This window comes from Molothrus aeneus, unplaced genomic scaffold (genome assembly GCF_037042795.1).
Source record: "Molothrus aeneus isolate 106 unplaced genomic scaffold, BPBGC_Maene_1.0 scaffold_35, whole genome shotgun sequence".
NCBI classification, from domain to species: Eukaryota; Metazoa; Chordata; class Aves; order Passeriformes; family Icteridae; genus Molothrus; species Molothrus aeneus.
Window position 1 is genome coordinate 296,760 of NW_027099016.1, and position 19,036 is coordinate 315,795.

At 54.7% G+C, this 19,036-nt stretch overlaps 1 protein-coding gene and 1 long non-coding RNA gene across 2 annotated transcripts; both read right to left on the minus strand.

Moving 5' to 3' along the window:
* Positions 1-6,730: 6,730 nt before the first annotated feature.
* On the minus strand, positions 6,731-18,840 carry LOC136570583 (zinc finger protein 70-like). Its single transcript, XM_066571047.1, is given in 4 exon segments — positions 6,731-7,249; positions 16,315-16,659; positions 17,794-17,953; positions 18,662-18,840. Coding segments are annotated over 4 exon segments (1,203 nt in total).
* On the minus strand, positions 7,402-14,155 carry LOC136570697 (uncharacterized). Its single transcript, XR_010785553.1, has 4 exons — positions 14,123-14,155; positions 13,104-13,388; positions 7,831-7,937; positions 7,402-7,420 (listed from the first exon to the last, which is right to left on the minus strand). It is a non-coding gene; the product is annotated as an uncharacterized lncRNA (long non-coding RNA).
* Positions 18,841-19,036: the final 196 nt, after the last annotated feature.

Here is a 19,036-nt window from a genome sequence, read left to right on the forward strand (position 1 = left end):
TACAGATAGGTATGGATGTTGAGGTTCTTAAGGCGATGCTCGTGCATCCAGAAGTAAGAAGACTGGTGCAAAAAGTGAACCAAACAGTTAAGCGCATGGTCCTACAGGTGGAGCACAACTCAGAAAGAATAAAAAACATCCTGACTGAAGTAGAACAAGTAGGCCAACATCACTGGTGGGACGTTTTCACAGGATTTTCCCCAACAGCAACACAGGTCTTTCATTACCTGGTACACCCGATACTAATTTTAACTATAGCAATGCTTATACTGACTTTTATGAACCTATGCTTGTGGTGGAGGCTGAAATCCTTGATGAGTAAGATCCAAATGATTTGGGCGATGGTGCGGGCGTATCAACGCCCCGAAGGATTAGAACTTGACGAAAGAATTCGTAAGTTATAAGAAAAGGAGGGAAATGAAGCCCCTAAAACAGTTACTTTCAAGAGATGATGGGTTAAAGCATAGAATATAAAGCGGTTACGGGAAATATTCAATGTTAGGAAATCACATAGAGCAATAAATTGGGTAAGGTGTGGAACACAATGACAGGGAAAAGATAAGGACAGACAGTGATAAGTTCAGTGCATTTCAGAGCCAAGAAGAACTGCTGGGTAAGGCACGTTTAGGGCCAACATGTCAAATTGACCCTAAGACCCCTGCCAAGGCCTGGAGGCTAAGCCAACTACACCGGGAATTGACCAAATTTGGGGAGAGGTTCAAAAGTTTAAAGAGGAAGACTCCTCGAAGCTGATGAAGGCCGACCGGAACGACCCCTGAGAAGATCCTCAAAAGAGAAGTCCCCGCCCACGCTCCGCCTACACCACTCCCCATATGTATATGCATGAATATGATGTAATCCCAAACCTAAAATTGTATAAAAAGGTACGCTTTTGCTGTAAAGATTCAGAAATCCCATTTTAGGATTTCTCCGACGTCGTAATAAAATACCTCCTGCTTATTTGACTGAGTCTCTTAAGCAGTAATTTCTCGCCTTTTGGGGCAAAAATCGGCATCACTCCGAGGGGAATTTTTCACAGATACCTTGCTTGCACTGACTGTTTCTGTTTGTGTGTGTGCTCCTGCACATATGCCATAGGAAATCTGGGAGAAATAATGCTTTCTTAGATGTGTAAGTACCTTGGATATCTAAGTTAGGCCTGTAAGCAAGGTTCAGTTATAGTTATGAACTTACTTAAATGCTGCTAAGTATTGTTCTTTTGCTCAGTTGTTAAATGTAAGTTATAAGTTAAGTGTTGTTTTTCTGTTATGTTTCTAAATAGAATGTGGAAGTTATAGCTGTAAGTTAGGTTAAATGCTGAGTGTTATTGCTCTGTTGAATTGCTAGCTGTAAGGTATAAGTTAGGTTATAAATTAAGGTAGAATTTGAAGTGCTGCTCAGTGTTGTTAACTTTTAGGCCTTGTTCCTTTTAATCCCTGCCCAAACTGTCTTTTGTCCCATGCACCTAAACACAACACACATCCACTCATACTCTCTTAGAGAGTTCTCAGTGCATTTCTGTTTTGATTGACTGGATTTTGTTTGGTTTTGTTGTTACTTGTTTTCCCTTGTGCCTTAGCTGTCCTGTAGGCAGTAGAGTGAATCTTGCCAATAAATTTATTGTGCTTTGTTGCTAAACATGAAATCTGACTTTTGCTCATGCCCTTGCCACTGATTTTTAAGCAATCTCAAACACTCTAGTTGGGGAAGATGAAACAGGAAAGCCTTATAAATATGATTGTCTGGCAAAAGATTTTGAGAATATAGAAACTGTAAGCAAGATTGAAATGAAAGCAAGCTTTGAGATCCCTTAGTTACTGAATAACGGGAAAACAATGGTGTGGCCAGCTGAAGGTAATCCCCTTTTGATAAAACAATACCCTCTGCTTGCAGACAGGTCCAAGGGTCGGAGCAGACCCTGCCAGCTTGGCAGAAGGGGTCCAAAGAGGAGTTTTTAGGGTTTAAAAGGAAACACATTATGGTAATGTAATGATTCTTATCGGCTGTATGTAAATGCTCTAGGATTTGTATATTGTACTAGATTGGTTAGTGAGAATCAGAATATTCAACACAGAAGAAGATTTATTGTATTGTAACAGGAACCTCACTCTCTTACCCCTTTTACTCTTTTGCCTCTCTTACTCTCTTACCGTCTCATCCTCTCTACCCCTCTCTTCTCTCAGGCCTGCTCTGATCTGTGGCTGGCAGCTCCAAGCAGGGCCCTGCCCCCAGGCCCTTTGCAATAAACCACAAGTTCCACAACCTGGCTGCAGAGATCTCTCGTCTCCATCCGTCCTGACCATCCTACCCCCCAACGCTCCTACAACTCTGATTCATGACTGCCCCACCATGTCTCACATCACCGAGGGCCCTGACACGGGCCCGTGTCACAAAGGGCCACACCCGGCACCCAGCAGCAGAGGGACAGACTGGAAGGGGCACGGAGCAGCCCCGGCCCTGTGGCCTTGCAGCCCCTGCGGTGCCCAGAGTCCTGGCAGGCTTTGGCCACGGTGCCAGCAACAGCCGCAGCCCCGCCCTGCAGAGCCCCGGGGCTGCAGCCCGGGCTGTTGGGGGAGCAGGAATTGGCCGGCCGGACGTGCCGGGGCCGTGCGGGCAGTGGCTCCGTGTCCCGCGGGAGGCCGGGGCCGAGGGGGGTCCCTCAGGGCTCTGCCGGGGCACCGGCGCTCGGCCCTGCCTCGCTCAGGGACACCCGGGGGCACCGAGCGCAGCCTGGGCGCCTTGGCAGGGCACGGGGAGCTGAGCGGGGCAGGGGCAGCACGGAAACACCGAGTGCCTGCCCGGGGCACAGCCGGGGAGAGCCGGGCTGGAGAGCCGAGAGAGGCTGCTCAGAGCTGGCCCGGGGACTCGGGCACCTGGGAGACAGAGCCCGGCTCTGAGCTGACTCTGAGCCTGAGAACACCTGAGAAATGACAGCACGTTTTTCTAGACACACTTCATTATTCTGTATTTTCTCAATGTGAGTTTTTATGAGGGAACATTTTTTACATCCATTTTACAATATTTTCTCCCTTTAAAATGAGATTAATCACTTTTTGTTATATATCCGGAGGGATGGGCTGGGAAAGGTTGTGGGTAATGGAGTTTTTTATTCAATGTATTTTCAAAACTGAGATGTCACAAGTCCAGACTTTGACTGCAACAGCAGTGTCTGGTTCCAGACTGCTCTGCTTTTCACGGTGAGATCCCAGTTCTTTCAAATCCAGCAGTCAAAGCCCTTGAAACACGGAAAAGCTGGGAGTCAGGTTAAAGCCCTTGGAGGGTTTGCTCTGTCCGTACATTCCCCATCTCCCCTGGTGTCCGTTCAGCCTCTCCACTCCTGTCCTGGTGCACATTGCTGTATCCAGAGTTCAGTACGTGCTTTTATAGATAGATAGATAGATAGATAGAGAACTGTAATTATTGTATATGCAATTGTCTCGGAGTGAGTTGCTGTGATGGCACATTCCATGCTTTGTGCCCAAAGAATGGTTATTGTGTCTTTAACCCCCGGGAGCCGGGACGGGCCGTGTGTGGGGCCGGGGCGGGAGCGGCTCCTTGTTCGCTGCGCGGGCGTTTTGAAGCCTCGCTGCTCGAGTTTTCCGCGGCTCTCTCTGTGCCCCGTGGTTTTCTGTGTGGCTGAAAAGTTTTTTTGGGCCAGGCAAAGAAAGGATTTTCCCTTTCCTTGGTTGGGAGAGGCTGCAGCGCGAGCCTCGGAGTGCCTGGAGGAACTGAGCAGCGGCTGTGCCGCAGCCCGGGGGCTCCGCGCGGGCAGGAGCGGAGCGGCACCGCTGCCGCCCAAAGCCGCTGCGAGCCGGGCCGAGCCGGGAGAGAAAACAGCCCGAGGCTGCAGCGCCGCTGCTTCAGCTGCCGGGACCGTGCCCGCGGAGCCCGGCTGGGGAGGAGCCCAACGCCGGGCGAGCCCCGGGCTTTCATCTCCTTCGGGACGGCGCCTGGTCGGCTTTTCCCCTGCGGGAGAAGCCGGTGCCGCCTGTACCCCGTGTCGCGAGCGGTGATTTCTCTGGCATTTTGGGTCTTTCATCCCAGAGTGTGTGGGGGGATTAAGGGCTGACAATTTAATATCTAGCAGTTGTTTACTTTTAAAAATTAATATTCTTGCCTTGTGGGCATTCTGTTTGTTAATAAACTGTCGGAGTTGTTTTTTTGGTTTTTTTTTTTTTTTGGTTGTTTTTTTTTTGTTTTTTTAAATTTCACTTATTAGCATTCATATCCTGTTGGTGGAAAGGGATAATTGGAACCCTGTAGAGGGGACAACACTCACTCCAGAGTGTCCTCTTTTAAATCATCTCTCAAGCTGAGACACCCTACAAGTGCTTGCAATGTGGAATGAGCTACAGCCAGAGCTCCCACCTGATCTGGCATCAGGAGATCCAAACCAAGGAACATCCCTGCTGGGCCTTGGAATGTGGGAAGAGCTTCAGCAAGAACTCCCACCGCATTAAGGACCACAAGATCCACACTGGGGAGAGGCCCTACAGGCTTGGGGAGTGCGGGAAGGGCTTCTCACAGAGCTCTCACTTGACCCAACACCAACGGAGGCGCCACTAAGGGAAGCCCTGTGAGTGCCTCGAGTGCAGGAAGAGCTTTGTGCGCTGCTCCAGCTCCATCCCCCATGGGAGGATCCGTGTCGGATGATCCCCAGTGACCCCATTTGGGCAGAGCCCTGGTGTTCTGTGATCCTGGGGATCTGTGTTCAGTGGGAAGAAGGTGTTGGAGAGATATCTTTCCCTTCTCCTTGTGCTGCTGTGATATGGTTGGTAATAAACTCACTCTCTGTGCCCAGGCCGGGTCTCTTGTGCCCATGCTGGTGCTCAGGGCAGGATCTCTCCCATTCCTTCTCAGCTTCTGGGCCTTTCCTTGTATTTCCTCTCCCTGTGCAGCTGCAGAGGGCAGGGATGGAGCAGTTTTGGTGGCTCCTGGCATTCTGGCAGGACCAGCCCAGCTCCGGGGTTCCGAGGGGCTTGTGGGGCTTCCCCCGCAGGAGGAGGGCGTCCCCCCTTCTGCAGCCCCAGCCCTCAGGCAGCACTCAGCCAAGCAGAGAATGCCCTCAGCTGGGGCCTCATTTATGGGCACACCTGAGTCCCTGGACATCTCCATCCCCATTCTGGGGCGCATCCGAGTTCTTGGATATCTGGGACTCCATTTTTTGGAATGTATTGCGTTTGTATGAACTGGTTGTGGTAGTGGGGCGGGCTCTGAGAGAAGCTGCTGGAAGTGTCCTCAGTGTCCAGCAGAGCAATTCCCTGGTGGTTCTAAAGACGGAGGTGCTGGATGCAGAGTTCTCCCCACAGTCCCTGGACCAGCCCCCTGGTGCAGGGGGGTGCCTGAGAGGTGGCTGTGACCCCGTGGGAACCCCGTGGCCGGAGGGGCTCCCGCTGGAGCTGCCTGTCCTGGCAGGACTGACCCTGTGGCACAGTGGCCCCGGGGCTGCAGTCGGGTGAGGGGGGTGCTGCCCATGGGATGGACTCACATCAGAGCCGGGCACTGATGGGGTTTGGGTTTCTCAGGGGGTGACAGCCAAGGGTGACTGAGATGACAAAGGGCTGGCTGCTGGCTCTGGCACAGCCCTGAAATCGTTTAGGAAGCGCAGGGGTGCAGGGCTCCGGCAGTCTGGGGTGTCGGGTGCTTCACTCCTGGATTTTCCTGCCCGCAGCTCCTGGGGCATAGAGAGGGGCCCGAGCATGTCCCCTCATAACCTCCCTGGGAATCACCCCAGAGCCCTCAGCCTTCCTTGTGACCGTCCCCGCGGCCTCCTCTCCGTTCCAGTGGCTCCCGTGGCTCTCCCAGTCCATTCCCAGTCACTCCCAGTGCCCCCCCGCGTGTCCGTCTCAGCCGCGCGTTGTGCTGCCGCCCCTCAGCCAATCAGAGCGCGGATCTCTGATGACTCATCAGTTGCCGGGCACACCCGCAGCCCCCAGTGCCCCGCTCTGGACTCGGCCTCCCAGTGCCGCGCACGCCATTCCCAGTTCCTCCCAGTGCCGCCCCCTCAGTGTCCACAAACTCCCTCCCAGTCACTTTCATCTCTTTCCCAGTTCAATACCAGTCCATTCCCAGTACTTCTAATTTCCCTCCGAGACCTTCACCCATTCTCTCAGTGCTCCACAGTTCTCGAAGTGCACTCCCAGTCCCTCTCAAGGCCATTCCACCCCTCCCCTCTCTCTCCCAGTTTCCCCCAGCTGATCCCAGTGTGTCCCCGCTCTCTCCCAGTGCCCCCCAGCGTGTCCATCTCGCTGGCGCCCCCTTCGAGCTCCCAGCCCGGTCCCGGCTGCCTGCTCTGCTCCGTGATGGATTTCTACCCTGCTGCCATCCAGGTGAGGTGGTTCCAGGGCCAGCAGGAGCTCTTTGTTGGCTACTGATGTGGTCCCCAATGGGGACTGGACCTACCAGCTCCTGGTGCTGCTGGAAACCCCCCTCAGTGTGGGGTCACCTCCAGCTGCCAGGCTGCACGTCAGCCTGGAGCAGCCCCTGAGCCGGCACTGGGGCACGGCCCGGCCCCAAAGTGGGCACTGGGGAGGCTGAGAGGGAACGGGAGGGATTCCGCCCTGAGCACCAGCATGGGCACAACAGACCCAGCCTGGGCACACGGAGGGAATTTATTACCAACCAAATCACAGCAGCACAAGGAGAAGGGAAAGAAATCTCTCTAACACCTTCCCCACACCCAGCAGGGATCATCAGGATCATGGATCACCAGGGCTCTGCCCAAATGGGGTCACTGGGGATCATCAACCGTGGATGCTCCATGGGGCGTGGAGCTGGAACAGCGCACTAAGCTCTTCCCACACTCGGGGCACTCCCAGGGCCTCTCCCCAGTGTGCAGGCGCCAGTTCAGGAGGGTGGAGTTGTGCTTGAAGCCCTTCCCACAGTCAGGGCAGCAGAAGGGCCTCTCCTCTCTGTGAATGCGCTGGTGCAGGAGGAGACGGGATGGCCTCAGAAACCTCTTCCCACACTGGGGACACTCGAAGGGCCTCTCCCCAGCGTGCAGCATCTGGTGCTCCCTCAGGCTGGAGCTCCGCACGAAGCTCTTCCCACATTCCAGGCAGGTGTGAGGCCGTTCCCCAGTATGGATCTTGCTGTGGCTGATGAGGTTGCAGCTCTTGCTGAAGCCCTTCCCACATTCCCCACACTTGTAGGGCTTTTCCCCTGTGTGGATCACCTGGTGCTCCCTCAGATGGGAGCTGTACCTGAAACCCTTCCCACATTCCAAGCACTTGTGGGGCCTCTCTCCAGCCTGAGGCTTCTCCACCAGCTCTGAGCTCTGCCTGGATCTCCGGCCGCCTTCCTGGCTCAGGGGGGCTCCTTCCTCCTCAAACCTCGCTGGGCTGGGTTTGCAGCCCCTCCTCGTGCGGGATCTCTGGGGCTTTTTCTTCTCCATCTGTCCACAGCTTGGGAATGACAAATCCTGGTTTGGGGGGAAAAAACAAGGGGTGAGAGCCTTGGGCTGGGGGTTCCTCCTGCAGAGGACCACCTCTGGAAGTCTCCAGGGATTCTGAGTTCAAAAAAATCTGCAAAGCACCAAGATATAGCTCCCAAAATGACCCTCATAGGAGATCTGCCCCTCTTGTCTCTTCAGTCTGGGGTTTGGTGGTTTCTCTTCCTTGAGCTGATGGGAGTCCCGTGGCTCCTGGAGCTCCCCCTCTCTGGAGTCTTGCATACAGATGACTCAGGGGATTTTGAGGGTCCCAGGGCTCCGTTCTCCCCTGATTCTCTGCTCCAGGATTCCACAGATCCCAGGGGTCCCCACACCCCAGGCCCCTCCCTCCCCCCTTCAGGCTGCTGGGTCTCACCCGAGTCTGGAACCACCCCTCTCACCTTTTCCCACTCCAGAGGTCTTGAGGTTCCACTCCACTGATCTTCTGGGGGGGTCCCAAGACCGATGTCCTCTCCCTACCAGTACCTGGTGATTGCCATGAGGACCCCTAATTATCCCCAAAAGGAGGATCAGCTTTGGGGTCCTGCAAGATCCATATATACCCACAAAAAACCAAACCCTCTCAGGGACCACCAAGATATTTGGGTAATTCCTGAACTTTGTGGAGGAGAACAAAGATTTAGCAGAACCGTGAATATTGTATTTTATACAAAAGGGGAGATCGTTGAGGTGGTTTGCACATTCTCCCAGAGGTAATTCAGGACACGGACACCCAGGGGGGCAATAGGAGAAGTGGAGAAGGGATTTGGACAACAGGGGATGAATGGTGTTGGTGTGCTGGGAAGGGATTGGGTGAAGGGGAGTGTGCAGGAATATGGTTAAGGCGAAAAGCTGCAGGAGGAATCTATGTGGTAAGAAAAATGATGACGAAAAAGAGGAGGAAGAGAAAAATACTGAGGACAGGGATGTTTTTCAGCGGGGTCTTACCCTCAACATTTGCCAGCTGATCATTTGTATCCCCGGTTTCCCGGAGAGGAAAACAAGGAGGTCAGGGTTTCAGGGGGTTTCTCTGTGGGGGGCAGCGGCAGCACCGGGCGCAGAGGTGCGGGACCGGGAGCACGGGCTGGGGGCCTGGGGGGAGCTGCGGGGCCGGGCCGGGGCTGTGGGGCAGCCGGGGCTCAGCGCCGGGCGCTGCCTGACCCCACCAGCCCCGGGCAGGGCCGGCAGTGGCCCCCGGCCCCCAGGAGGCTGCGGGACGCCCCGGCCGCTGCCCGGCCCCGTGGAGCTGCCGGCCCTGCCCGCCGGGGGGCGCCTTTGGACACTGCGGCAGGACAGGGAGCGGCTCTGGGATACGGGCTGGGGAGGGCACCCTGAGCACAGGGACGAGGAGCAAGGAACACCTGGGAAATGTGCATTATACATGGAAGGATCGAGATTTTCTTTTAAGGATTTTGTTGGGATCACTGGAGAAACGAATGATTTTGCAGAAAGCTCAGCAGCTGTCAAGAGGATGAGCACCCACAGACACTGAGGGGGGCTGCAGGAGGGACAGAAGAAGGCCCTGCAGCACTTGGGCACAAAGGCCCAGCAGGTGAATGCAAGAAGGGAGCAGCAAAAGGCCAAGCTGAAGGCAAAGGCCAGGGCAGAGTTCCTACAGCCCCTGAGGGATCAAGCCCAGGGCCCAAGGGGGCCCCAGCACCCAGGGCACGGGCTCAGCCACAAGCACCCGGCAGAGGCATTGCCCTCCTCGGCAGGGGACAGCCCACCCAAACAGCCCCTGGCAAGGAATCAGGGCTCCAGCTGCAGGGCACAAGGACACTGCAAGCACAGACAGCAGCACCCGCAGGACCAGCAAGTCCACCCCTTGATGGACATGGATTGGCAGGGCTGTCACAGCTCCCATCACACCAGGGACCCTCCACACTGGAGCTCTTGAGAACATTCAGGTGGGTCTGCATTGAGAGGAGGCCTCCCCTGATGGACACAGGGGCCCTCTCAATCCACTCTGAATCTCAGATGCAAGGCAGGAAAATTGTCAAAAAGTTGTTTGATCATTCAGGGGCTAAGTGGGAAAGATGAGCAGGTGTGTTTTCTTCAACCACTATCAGTAGATGTGGGAGATAGATTTGAAATGCATGGGTTTCTACTTCCTCCTAATTGTGATTATCATTTACTGGGAAGGGATTCAATGGCTAATGTGGAAATACAGATTTGTATTCTAAAAGATAAAACAGAGGCTAATGATGTATCTTGGTGTCAGATGAGTGGCAAGGCCTGTGCTAAACTGAGCCCTGAAGTGTGGGCAGCCCCAGGAAAACACAGACAATTTAATATGGAGCCTCTCCAAATTACTTTGAAGCAACCAGGACAAGAAGTGTATAAAAGCAACACCCTGTTCCAAGGGTGGGAAAGAAGGAAGGGCTCACAGCCTGGTACTGAGTCCCTGTTCAAGGCAGGGCTTTTGGAGCCAGGGATGTCTCCCTACAACACTCCTATCCTGCCAGTCAACAACCTGGATGGATGGACAGGAGGAGGAAAACAGAATTTTCAAGTATTAAAGTGAAGATTAACTGAGGCTGCTGGCCTGGGCCTTCCAGACAGGGAATAAGAATTTGAATTGTATGTTAAACAGGGCCGTGCCAAAGGAATCCTTCTGCTAAAACGCTTAACCCAGTGGCCAGAGAGTGGCCTCATTGTCTGCACAATTGTGCAGCCCTGGCCCCACTGGGAACTGAGGCCTGAAAACTGATAACAGCAGGAACTCTCATTGTTCAAGTCTGGCATCAAGGTAAAGCTTGGATAACCAAAAGAGCCTCTAAATGGATGAGCAGGGCTCGGTTATTACAGTATGAAACTTGTTCAGTGGCACCAGGAGGATTTAGAACTGAGGACAGGGGAAGAGTTTAACCCAGCCTCCTGTTTGAACAGCCTGGAGAGGGGCTGGCAAGAAACCCAGGACTGCATTCAAGGGACAGAGCTCCCGACCCAGGCTGAGAGAGATTGATGAGACACATCCACCTTGGGACTTTGCTGTTGCCAACACCCAGCCAGGACATCGGCTCCTGCCTAAGGAGTGCAAAGCAGCACCACTGGTGGCCAAGGGGCCCATGCCAAGTGTCCCTGAGGCCAGAAACAGCCGCCAGCACAGCTGAACACGGGGGGACCCCTCAGCCTGGCCTCAGGGGCTCTGAAGCCCCGGAGATTTGCACTTCCCGCCTGCAGCAGGACCATGGGAGCCGCCACTGAGCCTGCCCTGAAGGCAACGCAGCAGCAGCCAGGGCTCCACAGCGGGCCAAGCCCCTGGGCCTGCCCACAGATCCTCTGCTCAAACCCTCGGAAATCCTGGCCACCCTCCTCTGGCACCTCCAGCCACTGCGGCCAAGCCTTGCTGCCACTGCTGCAGCTTCAGCGCTGGCTGGGCCTGCACTGCCACAGCTGCTGGGGAGCACCACGGCACAATTCCACTCTGGGGCTCACTCACACCCACACTCTGGGCTGACTGCGATTGCATTGCTGCAAAATATAGCCAGTTTATGTCTTCTAAATCTTATTTCTCTACTCTGGCTTGGTGTGCTTTTGCCTTGGGGAAAGGAATTTTAAAGGTTTTATTTAAAGGATGTTACACCACTCAACAGAGATGAGTTCAACATCCCCACAGACTGGGAATAGCCCAAAAGACACCCACAGAGATAACGACCAGCAACAAAACATCAACGCCCAGCAGCAAACAGCAACCAACAGCTACCCCAGACACTGCCCCCGGCACAGCTGGAGACACCTGGTCTGGAAAAGGCTGAGAAGGAAATCCAGGAGTGTGGACCTAATTAACATCAGAAGCAAAGAAATCCGGGTCCTATAGGAAACCAAATACTAAGAATGACCCAACTTTGAAGCAATGAATATTAAACCAATGGATTTAGATTGGTTTAAGATTGTAGAAAGTTTAGGGAAAATCGAGTAAAACTCACTCATGGAATGATTTTTTCTGCACAGCCGGGCTATGTGTGAATGAAATGATTTCTGTTGCACATCCTGGCCACAATCAAGTAATGCCTTGATTTTCTAACACTAAAGATATTGTTGGAGAGTTTTTGTTCTTCCTCCAGATTCAGTGCTAAGACTACAACATGGGAATGTTTTTTTCTTAATAATCCTACTTCTATATTGTCAGTTAGGTTTGGGCCAGGGGTATAAAAACCAACTTTTATTCCTAAGGGAAGTAGCAGAAATTTTTATTCCTTTGGGGGGGATTTTGTATATGTGTATGCATAGCCCTTCGTGATGGCAAAATTTTGGTATGGGTTCTGTGATATTCAATTTAGGCTGCATTTTAAGAACCTAGAAGAGCTTTAAAGGTGACCTTTTAACTTGTAAACAGTTAACAGAATATCGTTAAAAAAAAGCAGAAAAATAAAAGCAGTGGAGGGGAGGGAACACATGAGATACCAGATTGCTGCACTGGAACACAAGGTTCACTTTAACACTTCTGGGGCAAAGTGTGGACAATGTACCTGGGTCACTTATGGGGGGGCGGGGGGGGTGGGTGGAGGAGAATTGGGCTGATTCCCTCTGCCCCTCACCCCAAGCCCTGCCTGTTTGCACTGATGGAATTTGCACAGCTAAAGGCAGAGCCCAGGGTGAGGATATCTGACCCTGCAACAGAAACGGGTGAAGCTGCAAAGGGAAACAGCAAAAGGAGAAAGTTGTGAAAACTTCACTAAAATAAGTGCGGGGGAATTATTTCTCTGCCCACTCCAACATGTGCTGTCACTGTCTGTGTTATATAGGGTGTATTAGAGCACTGGGGATTTTTTCCTACCAAAAATTCAGGGAAATCAGTTGGGAATCCAAGTACTTGATGATTTAATTAGAGAAAAGCAGTCAATTGATGAAGTCCTGGCTCCTGAGGAAGTGCCCAAAACTGGGGAAAAGATGAAAAGCTACCAGAACAAATCCTACAACACCATGGACCAGCCCCTGGGAACCCAAACCAATTCATATCAGGAGCCACAGAACCCATTTCTCATTTCAATGGCATCATTAGATTACAAGCTGCCCTCGGAATAACCAACCAGACAGCTCCAGCTCCTGACCTTCCTGGTGAGCAATCCACTGAAATGAGGAACACAACACCTCACCATTGGACGGGATCAGATCATCTGTTAGCAGAAAAAAGACGAGTTTGTGGAAAATTAAATTATTCAAACTGCTGTTTGCAAGGAGATGACAATGGAAAAGTAGAGAAACAGATAACAAAGGAAATAAGAAAGCAGCTCATGCACCAATCCAAACATGGAAAGGATGAGAATGGGATGCATTTTCGTGGCTTCCTGGCAGAGTATGGGTTAAACGAATGCTTTTTTTCCTCTGATGTGCTACAGCAACTCTTATCTTTTTACCATGCTCAACACATTGAGAGTGCAGCTCATTCAGAAGGTGAGCAAGGAGACTGTTATAGATGGGTAATATGACAATTGGCTCTTGGAATTAAGGGATGAATATTTTGTGTATGTTAAGAGAAGTTTTGTTGATGTATGGTTATGTTACTGTAGTTTGTTATTTGGACAGCCTCTGTTCTCCTTGTTGTCCCCTATCCCCTCCTGTACTGCTGCCACTGGAGAGCCTCGGTTGCCTGGGTTGTCGGGGCCACGTGGAGGGAGGGTGGGCACATGTGCCCCTTGCATAGGACAGGTAGAAATGGGGAACACCTCACCTCCAATCGAGTTGCATGAAGTTCTCCACCAATGACGGCAAGGAAGAGTTGACTGGCATTTGGGAGGTGCCAGGGTTGACTGATGAGACACCAGCGTAGAAAAGTGGAGCAGCCATTTAGTGGATCAGCATCTGGCGGACAGCCATGCAGGCACCGCTCTTCCTTTTCCCTTATTCAGTCCTTTGTTGTGTTTGTTTTAGTTTAATAAACCTTTAAAATTTTAAAGTGAGTGGTCGTTCATCACAGGTATCCTGGTGGCAGCCAGGCCTTCTGATCCAGAAACGGCTACAGAAGGACAGGGAATGAGGTAATTGAAAATAATCCCAAAACCAAAGAGGACCCAGTAAGAAAAAATAGTCAATATGAGAATCTGCTGGGAAATAGGGCCAGTGACTTGTAGAAACAGGAGAAACCATCAGTTTCAGAAAATGTTACTAATTAACACAGACTGCTGCTCAGACAAAGTCCCGCTAAATTCCTGAGCCTCGATAAGAAAAAAGACTTAACAGAGCCACGAATATCATATCGGATGCTATATGAGGGGGAGGGTTTACATCTTAAGAGAGACATACTTTGAACCCTCCCAGTACCTCAGCAAGTGGGCAAAGGGAGACGGAGATACTGCTGGGGAAATATAAAGGAGCCTGCATTTAAGAGACACCCGAAGGAAATGCCCCACGGCCTCTCCCTCTGCTCAGCAATAAAGTCACTTGTACAGGACTCCTCTGTCTCCTCGGGGCACAGAAACCTCCGGCCATGTGAATTTCCCCGCACAGCCCCGGGCACGGGGCAGCCGCCTCTGTCCCAGCCACAGGAACCGGGCCGAGCCAGCGCTGCTCCGGCAGCGGCTCCTGCCGAGGCAGCGGCCGCAAGGAGACCGCGGGCAGCCGCTCCCGCAGCGCCCTCACGCCAGCGGCAACACGCGCCGGACACGGCACAACGAACCCGCCTGAGCCCCCTGCCGCCCCCGAGGCCCGCAGCGAGCCCCGAGCCCCCGCACAACCCAGCGCGCCTCCCACCTGCGCTGCGGCCGCCTCCCAGCTCCGCCGCCGCCTCACCGCGCTCCGGCCGCTGCCGCCGCTCCCGGACCCGCACAGACGCTCCGCCAGTGGCGCCGCTGCCGAGCCACGGCCGCCCTCAGGCCGCCACCGGGGCCCTGCCCCGCCCCGCTCCCACCAATCAGCGCGCCAGGACCACGACTGACGGCACCGTCGCCCAATCGCAGCCGGGGGCGGGCTCTGCACACGGCACAGCCTCGCCCCGCGCTCTCAGGGCCCCCCGGGCTGCGTGAGGGCAGAGCCGGAGATAGGGAACAGCCCTGGAACGGGCCCGGGCCCGAGCCCGAGGGGGATTGAGCTGAAAACACAAACAAACTTCTCCGCACCTCCCGCCACGGCTTTCCCGGCACTGCCGCTTCGGTAGCACTGGCTGAGCGGGAAGCCCTGGAGCCTCACTTCTCCTACCCCTAATTAGGAGCATCGGTGCATCGCTTTGATTTCCCCCAAAATGGAAAACTGCCCCAAACCTTGTAGATTAGTGGGGGAGTGGAGAGATTTATGTCAGAAAACTCCCAAAATTTTCTTCCCGAGTCTGGAAAGAAGCAGCCAAACTGAACTGATGTGGAGCCCCCAGCAGCGCCTCTCTGCCGTCCCAGCTGCAGCCCTCGCTGGCTGCTCCAGCCTCAAGGGCAGACCGGGAGCTCTGGGAAGGGGTCTCGGCTCGGGGGGCAGCCCCCGGGGCAGCCCCATGGCCCCCACGGCAGCTCCAAGGCTCCTCCAGCCGGGATGGAACGTGGCACGGGGAGCAGGGGAAGGGACGGGGCTGCCGGCGCCAGGGGAACACGAGGGACACCGGGGGCACTTCACAAGCATCTAATGCAAAAGATAACATCATAAGGAAGGCAAAAGGAACAGCACCTGCGTCACCATAGCACAGGGCCACACGAGGACATGTCCCACTGGAGTGCGGTGACGCTGGCCGGATGCTGGGCACCCACCAAAGCCGCTCTCTCACTGCCCTCCACAGCCGGACAGAGGAGACAAAATGTAACCAAGGGTTCAGGAGTTGAGATAAGGACCGGGAGAGATCCCGCATCAAACATCATCATGGGCAGAACAGGCTCAAAACTGGAGATATGAATTGAATTTTTTGCTAACAAATTCAGAGAAGGACAGTGAAAAGTAAAGGAAAACCCTTCATAACAGTTTCCCCCACTATTCCCTCCTTCCAGCTCTTCCTCCTACTATGACAGTGCTGGAGACAGGGAATGGGGCCGTACTCAGTTCATCTCCCGGTGCTTCTCCCTCTGCTCAGGGACAGGAATCATTTCTCTGCTCAGTACCGGAGTCCCTCCCACAGGAAAGTTCTCCAGGAACTTCTCCAACCTGAGTCCATCCCATGGGGCACAGCCAAGTGCTGCAGCGTGGGTCACTGTGCCATGAGTTCAGTCCTTCCAGGACAGGCTGCTCCAGCAGGGCCCTATGACCATGGGGTGACAGCCCTCTGCTCCAGTGCGGGCTCTTCCGGGGGCTGTGGGGTGATCTCTGTATCCCCGTGAATCTCTGCAGCTGGCACTTCCATCTTTGGAGCCACCAGGAAGATTCCAGCAGCTTCTCTCAGAAACCACACCTGTATGCCCCTCTACCACAACCAGACCAAGTAAACCCCATACAGCTCCAAAAATGGGGCTTCATCTCCAGAAGCTCAATCCCAAAACAGAGATGGAGATGTCCAGAAGCTCAGGTGTGCCCATAAATGAGGCCCCAGGTGAGGGCATCCTCTGCTTTGCTGAGCGCTGCCTGAGGGCTGGGCTGCAGCAAGGGGGGACACTCTCCTCCAGCCGGGATGTCCCGCAAATGGGGCAACCCCCAAAAAATCCCTTGGAACCCTGGGGCTCAGCTGGTCCTGCCAGAATGCCAGGAACCACCAAAACCTCTCTGTCCTTGCCCTGTGCGACTACACAGGGACCGTAAATACAAGGAAATGGCCAGAAAAGCCAAGAAAGACCAGGAGAGATCCCACCCTGAGCACCAGCAGGGGCAAAACAGACCCAGCCAGGGTACAGCGAGAGAATGTATCACCAACCAAATCAGAGCAGGACAAGGAGAAAGGCAGGAAATCTCTCCAACACATTCCTTCCACAAAACACGGATCACCAGGACCACGTATTACCAGGGCTCTGCTCAATGGGGCTCAATGGGGATCATCCAGCGCGGATCCTCCCATGGTGGATGGAGCTGGAGCAGTGCACAAAGCTCTTCCTGCACTCGGCGCACTCACAGGGCCTCTCCCCGGAGTGGATGTGGCAGCGTGCCCTCAGGTCGGAGCTGCTGCTGAAGCTCTTCCCACACTCCCCACACTTGTAGGGCTTTTCCCCAGTGGGGATCTTGAGATGTTTGAAGAGGGGGGAGCTCTGGCTGAAGCTCTTCCCACAAAGTTACCTGCACTCGAAGGGCCATTCCCCAGCGTGGACCACCTGGTGCTGGATCAGGTTGGAGCTGTACCCGAAGCCCTTCCCACATTCCAAACACTTGTGTGGCTTCTCCCCAGCCTGAAGCTTCTCCACCAGCTCAAAGCTCCAGCTGGATCTCTAGCTGCCTGATCCTCCTGGTGAGGGTGGGGGTGTGTGAGTGTGTGTCTTCTCTCCTGATTCTCTGGTTGTCCTAGGGTGACGTTATGATGCTTGTGTCACCAATCTGTGTGTATGTTCTGTTTATGCTGGATATTATATTCTGTGCCTTCAAGACTGGCTCTGAGAGTGAAGGTGGGGAGAAGAAGCAGCACAGAGTTTGTTATCAGCCTGCTCTTGCTCCTCCGCATTCTGCTGGAGCACAGAACTCCACTGTGATGTCTGGGCATGGATGGGGCAGAACATGGTGCTCCTTTGCTTTTTAGTTTAGCTAGCTGAGGCAGAGAAGTTTCCCTGGACTGTTTTTCTTTCCCTTTTCTTGGAACTGTTCAAACCTGCTCCGGACTGGGACCTGGGGAGCACTGAGAGCTTGCACTTTGTGGCCTATGGGGATCTGCTCTGGGCAGCAGCCTTTCCCAGTGCCGGAGGGATTGATAACAGAGCAAGCATTCACAGGAGAGACTTTCTGAATTTGTCATCTTTTCAGAGCGACAAGTGAGTTTTGTCATCTGGTATTGTTCATGTTGTGTGCTGGGGAGTGCTTTGTCTGTAAAATAAACAGGTTCTTTCCACTTCTCTCTGAGGAAATTTTCCCGGATTATTTGGGGGAGGGGGGCATGTGGGTTGGCTTTCTGGGGGGACCCTTTTGGAGGTTTTCACCCAAATTTGCCCTAAAGCAGGACACTGGTCCAGCGTTCCAGGGATCCCAGGGGTCTCCCTTATCCAGGCGCTCCCCTCTCTCCAGGCTGCCGGGGGTTCCCCAGCTCCGGGATCGCCCCTCTCCACTCACCCTGTCCCGGGGCTCCCGGCGTTCCCCTCTGCCACTCTCCCGGGTGGGCCCCAAGATTGATGTCGCCTTCCCAGCCCGGCACTGGGCGATCGCCAGGTGAACCTCTCAAAATATTCCCCAAAGGAGCATTTGCGGCTCAGCTTTGGGGCCCCACAAGATCCAAACATCCCCCTCCACAAAATGAAACCCTCCCCGAGATCCTTAACGACACTTGGGGCTCGTTTCAGGAAGCTGCCAGCTCCAAACACCCCCCAGGGAAAATCGGCACGTACCCTTGGCCCCTCCTTATCCCAACGCCGTCGCTTCCCGTGGGAGGAGCCGGGATGGAGCCGGGGCAGGTCGGGCTGGGGCAGCGCTGGGCTCTGGGCTCGGCCTCCCCAAACAGACCCGGCGGGGGGCGCAGGTGGGGTCTGGGTGGGGAGCGCTGCGGATCTGCCCGGCAACTGGAGAGTCATCAACGGTCCGCGCTCCCATTGGCTGGAGGTTGTATAGCGCATTCTCCGATTGGCTCCTTTTCACGGGTTTATTTTCAGGATAATTATTCTGTGAGGTTTGGGGGCCTTGGGCGCTGTGCGTCGGTGTAGAGGGGTCCCAGCGCCTTTTGGGGTTCGCTGGGTGCCGTGTTGAGGTTCAGACTCTCCCGAGGAGTCTTGAGAACGGAGAGAATGGGGGTGACACACGAGTGTCCCCAGTCCCTATAAATCCCGGAGCCGGGATCCCTTCCCAGAGCTCCCATTCTGCCCATGCAGCCTGGAGCAGCCAGGGAGGGCTTCAGCTGTGACGGCAGAGAGGCGCTGCTGGGGCGTCCCACACCAGCTCGGTTTGGCTGGTTCTTTCCAGCCTGTGGAAAAAACACTTTTGGGAGTTTTCTGCCAGAGATCTCTCCCACTCGTCCAGAGAGGTTTGGGGTGGTTTTCCCTTTTTGGGGGAAATCAAAGCGATGCACCGATGCTCCTAATTAGGGGTAGGAGAAGTGAGGCTCCAGGGCTTCCCGCTCAGCCGGAGCCACCGGAGCCGGAGTGCTGGGAAAGCCGTGGCGGGAGGTGCGGAGAAGTTTGTTTGTGTTTTCAGCTCAATCCCCCTCGGGCCCGGGCCCGGGCCCGTTCCAGGGCTGTTCCCCATCTCCGGCTCTGCCCTCACGCAGCCCGGGGGGCCCTGAGAGCGCGGGGCGAGGCTGTGCCGTGTGCAGAGCCCGCCCCCGGCTGCGATTGGGCGACGGTGCCGTCAGTCGTGGTCCTGGCGCGCTGATTGGTGGGATCGGGGCGGAGCAGGGCCGCGGTGGCGGCCTGAGGGCGGCCGTGGCTCGGCAGCGGCGCCATTGGCGGAGCGTCTGTGCGGGCCCGGGAGCGGCGGCAGCGGCCGGAGCGCGGTGAGGCGGCGGCGGAGCTGGGAGGCGGCCGCAGCGCAGGTGGGAGGCGCGCTGGGTTGTGCGGGGGCTCGGGGCTCGCTGCGGGCCTCGGGGGCGGCAGGGGGCTCAGGCGGGTTCGTTGTGTCGTGTCCGGCGCGTGTTGCCGC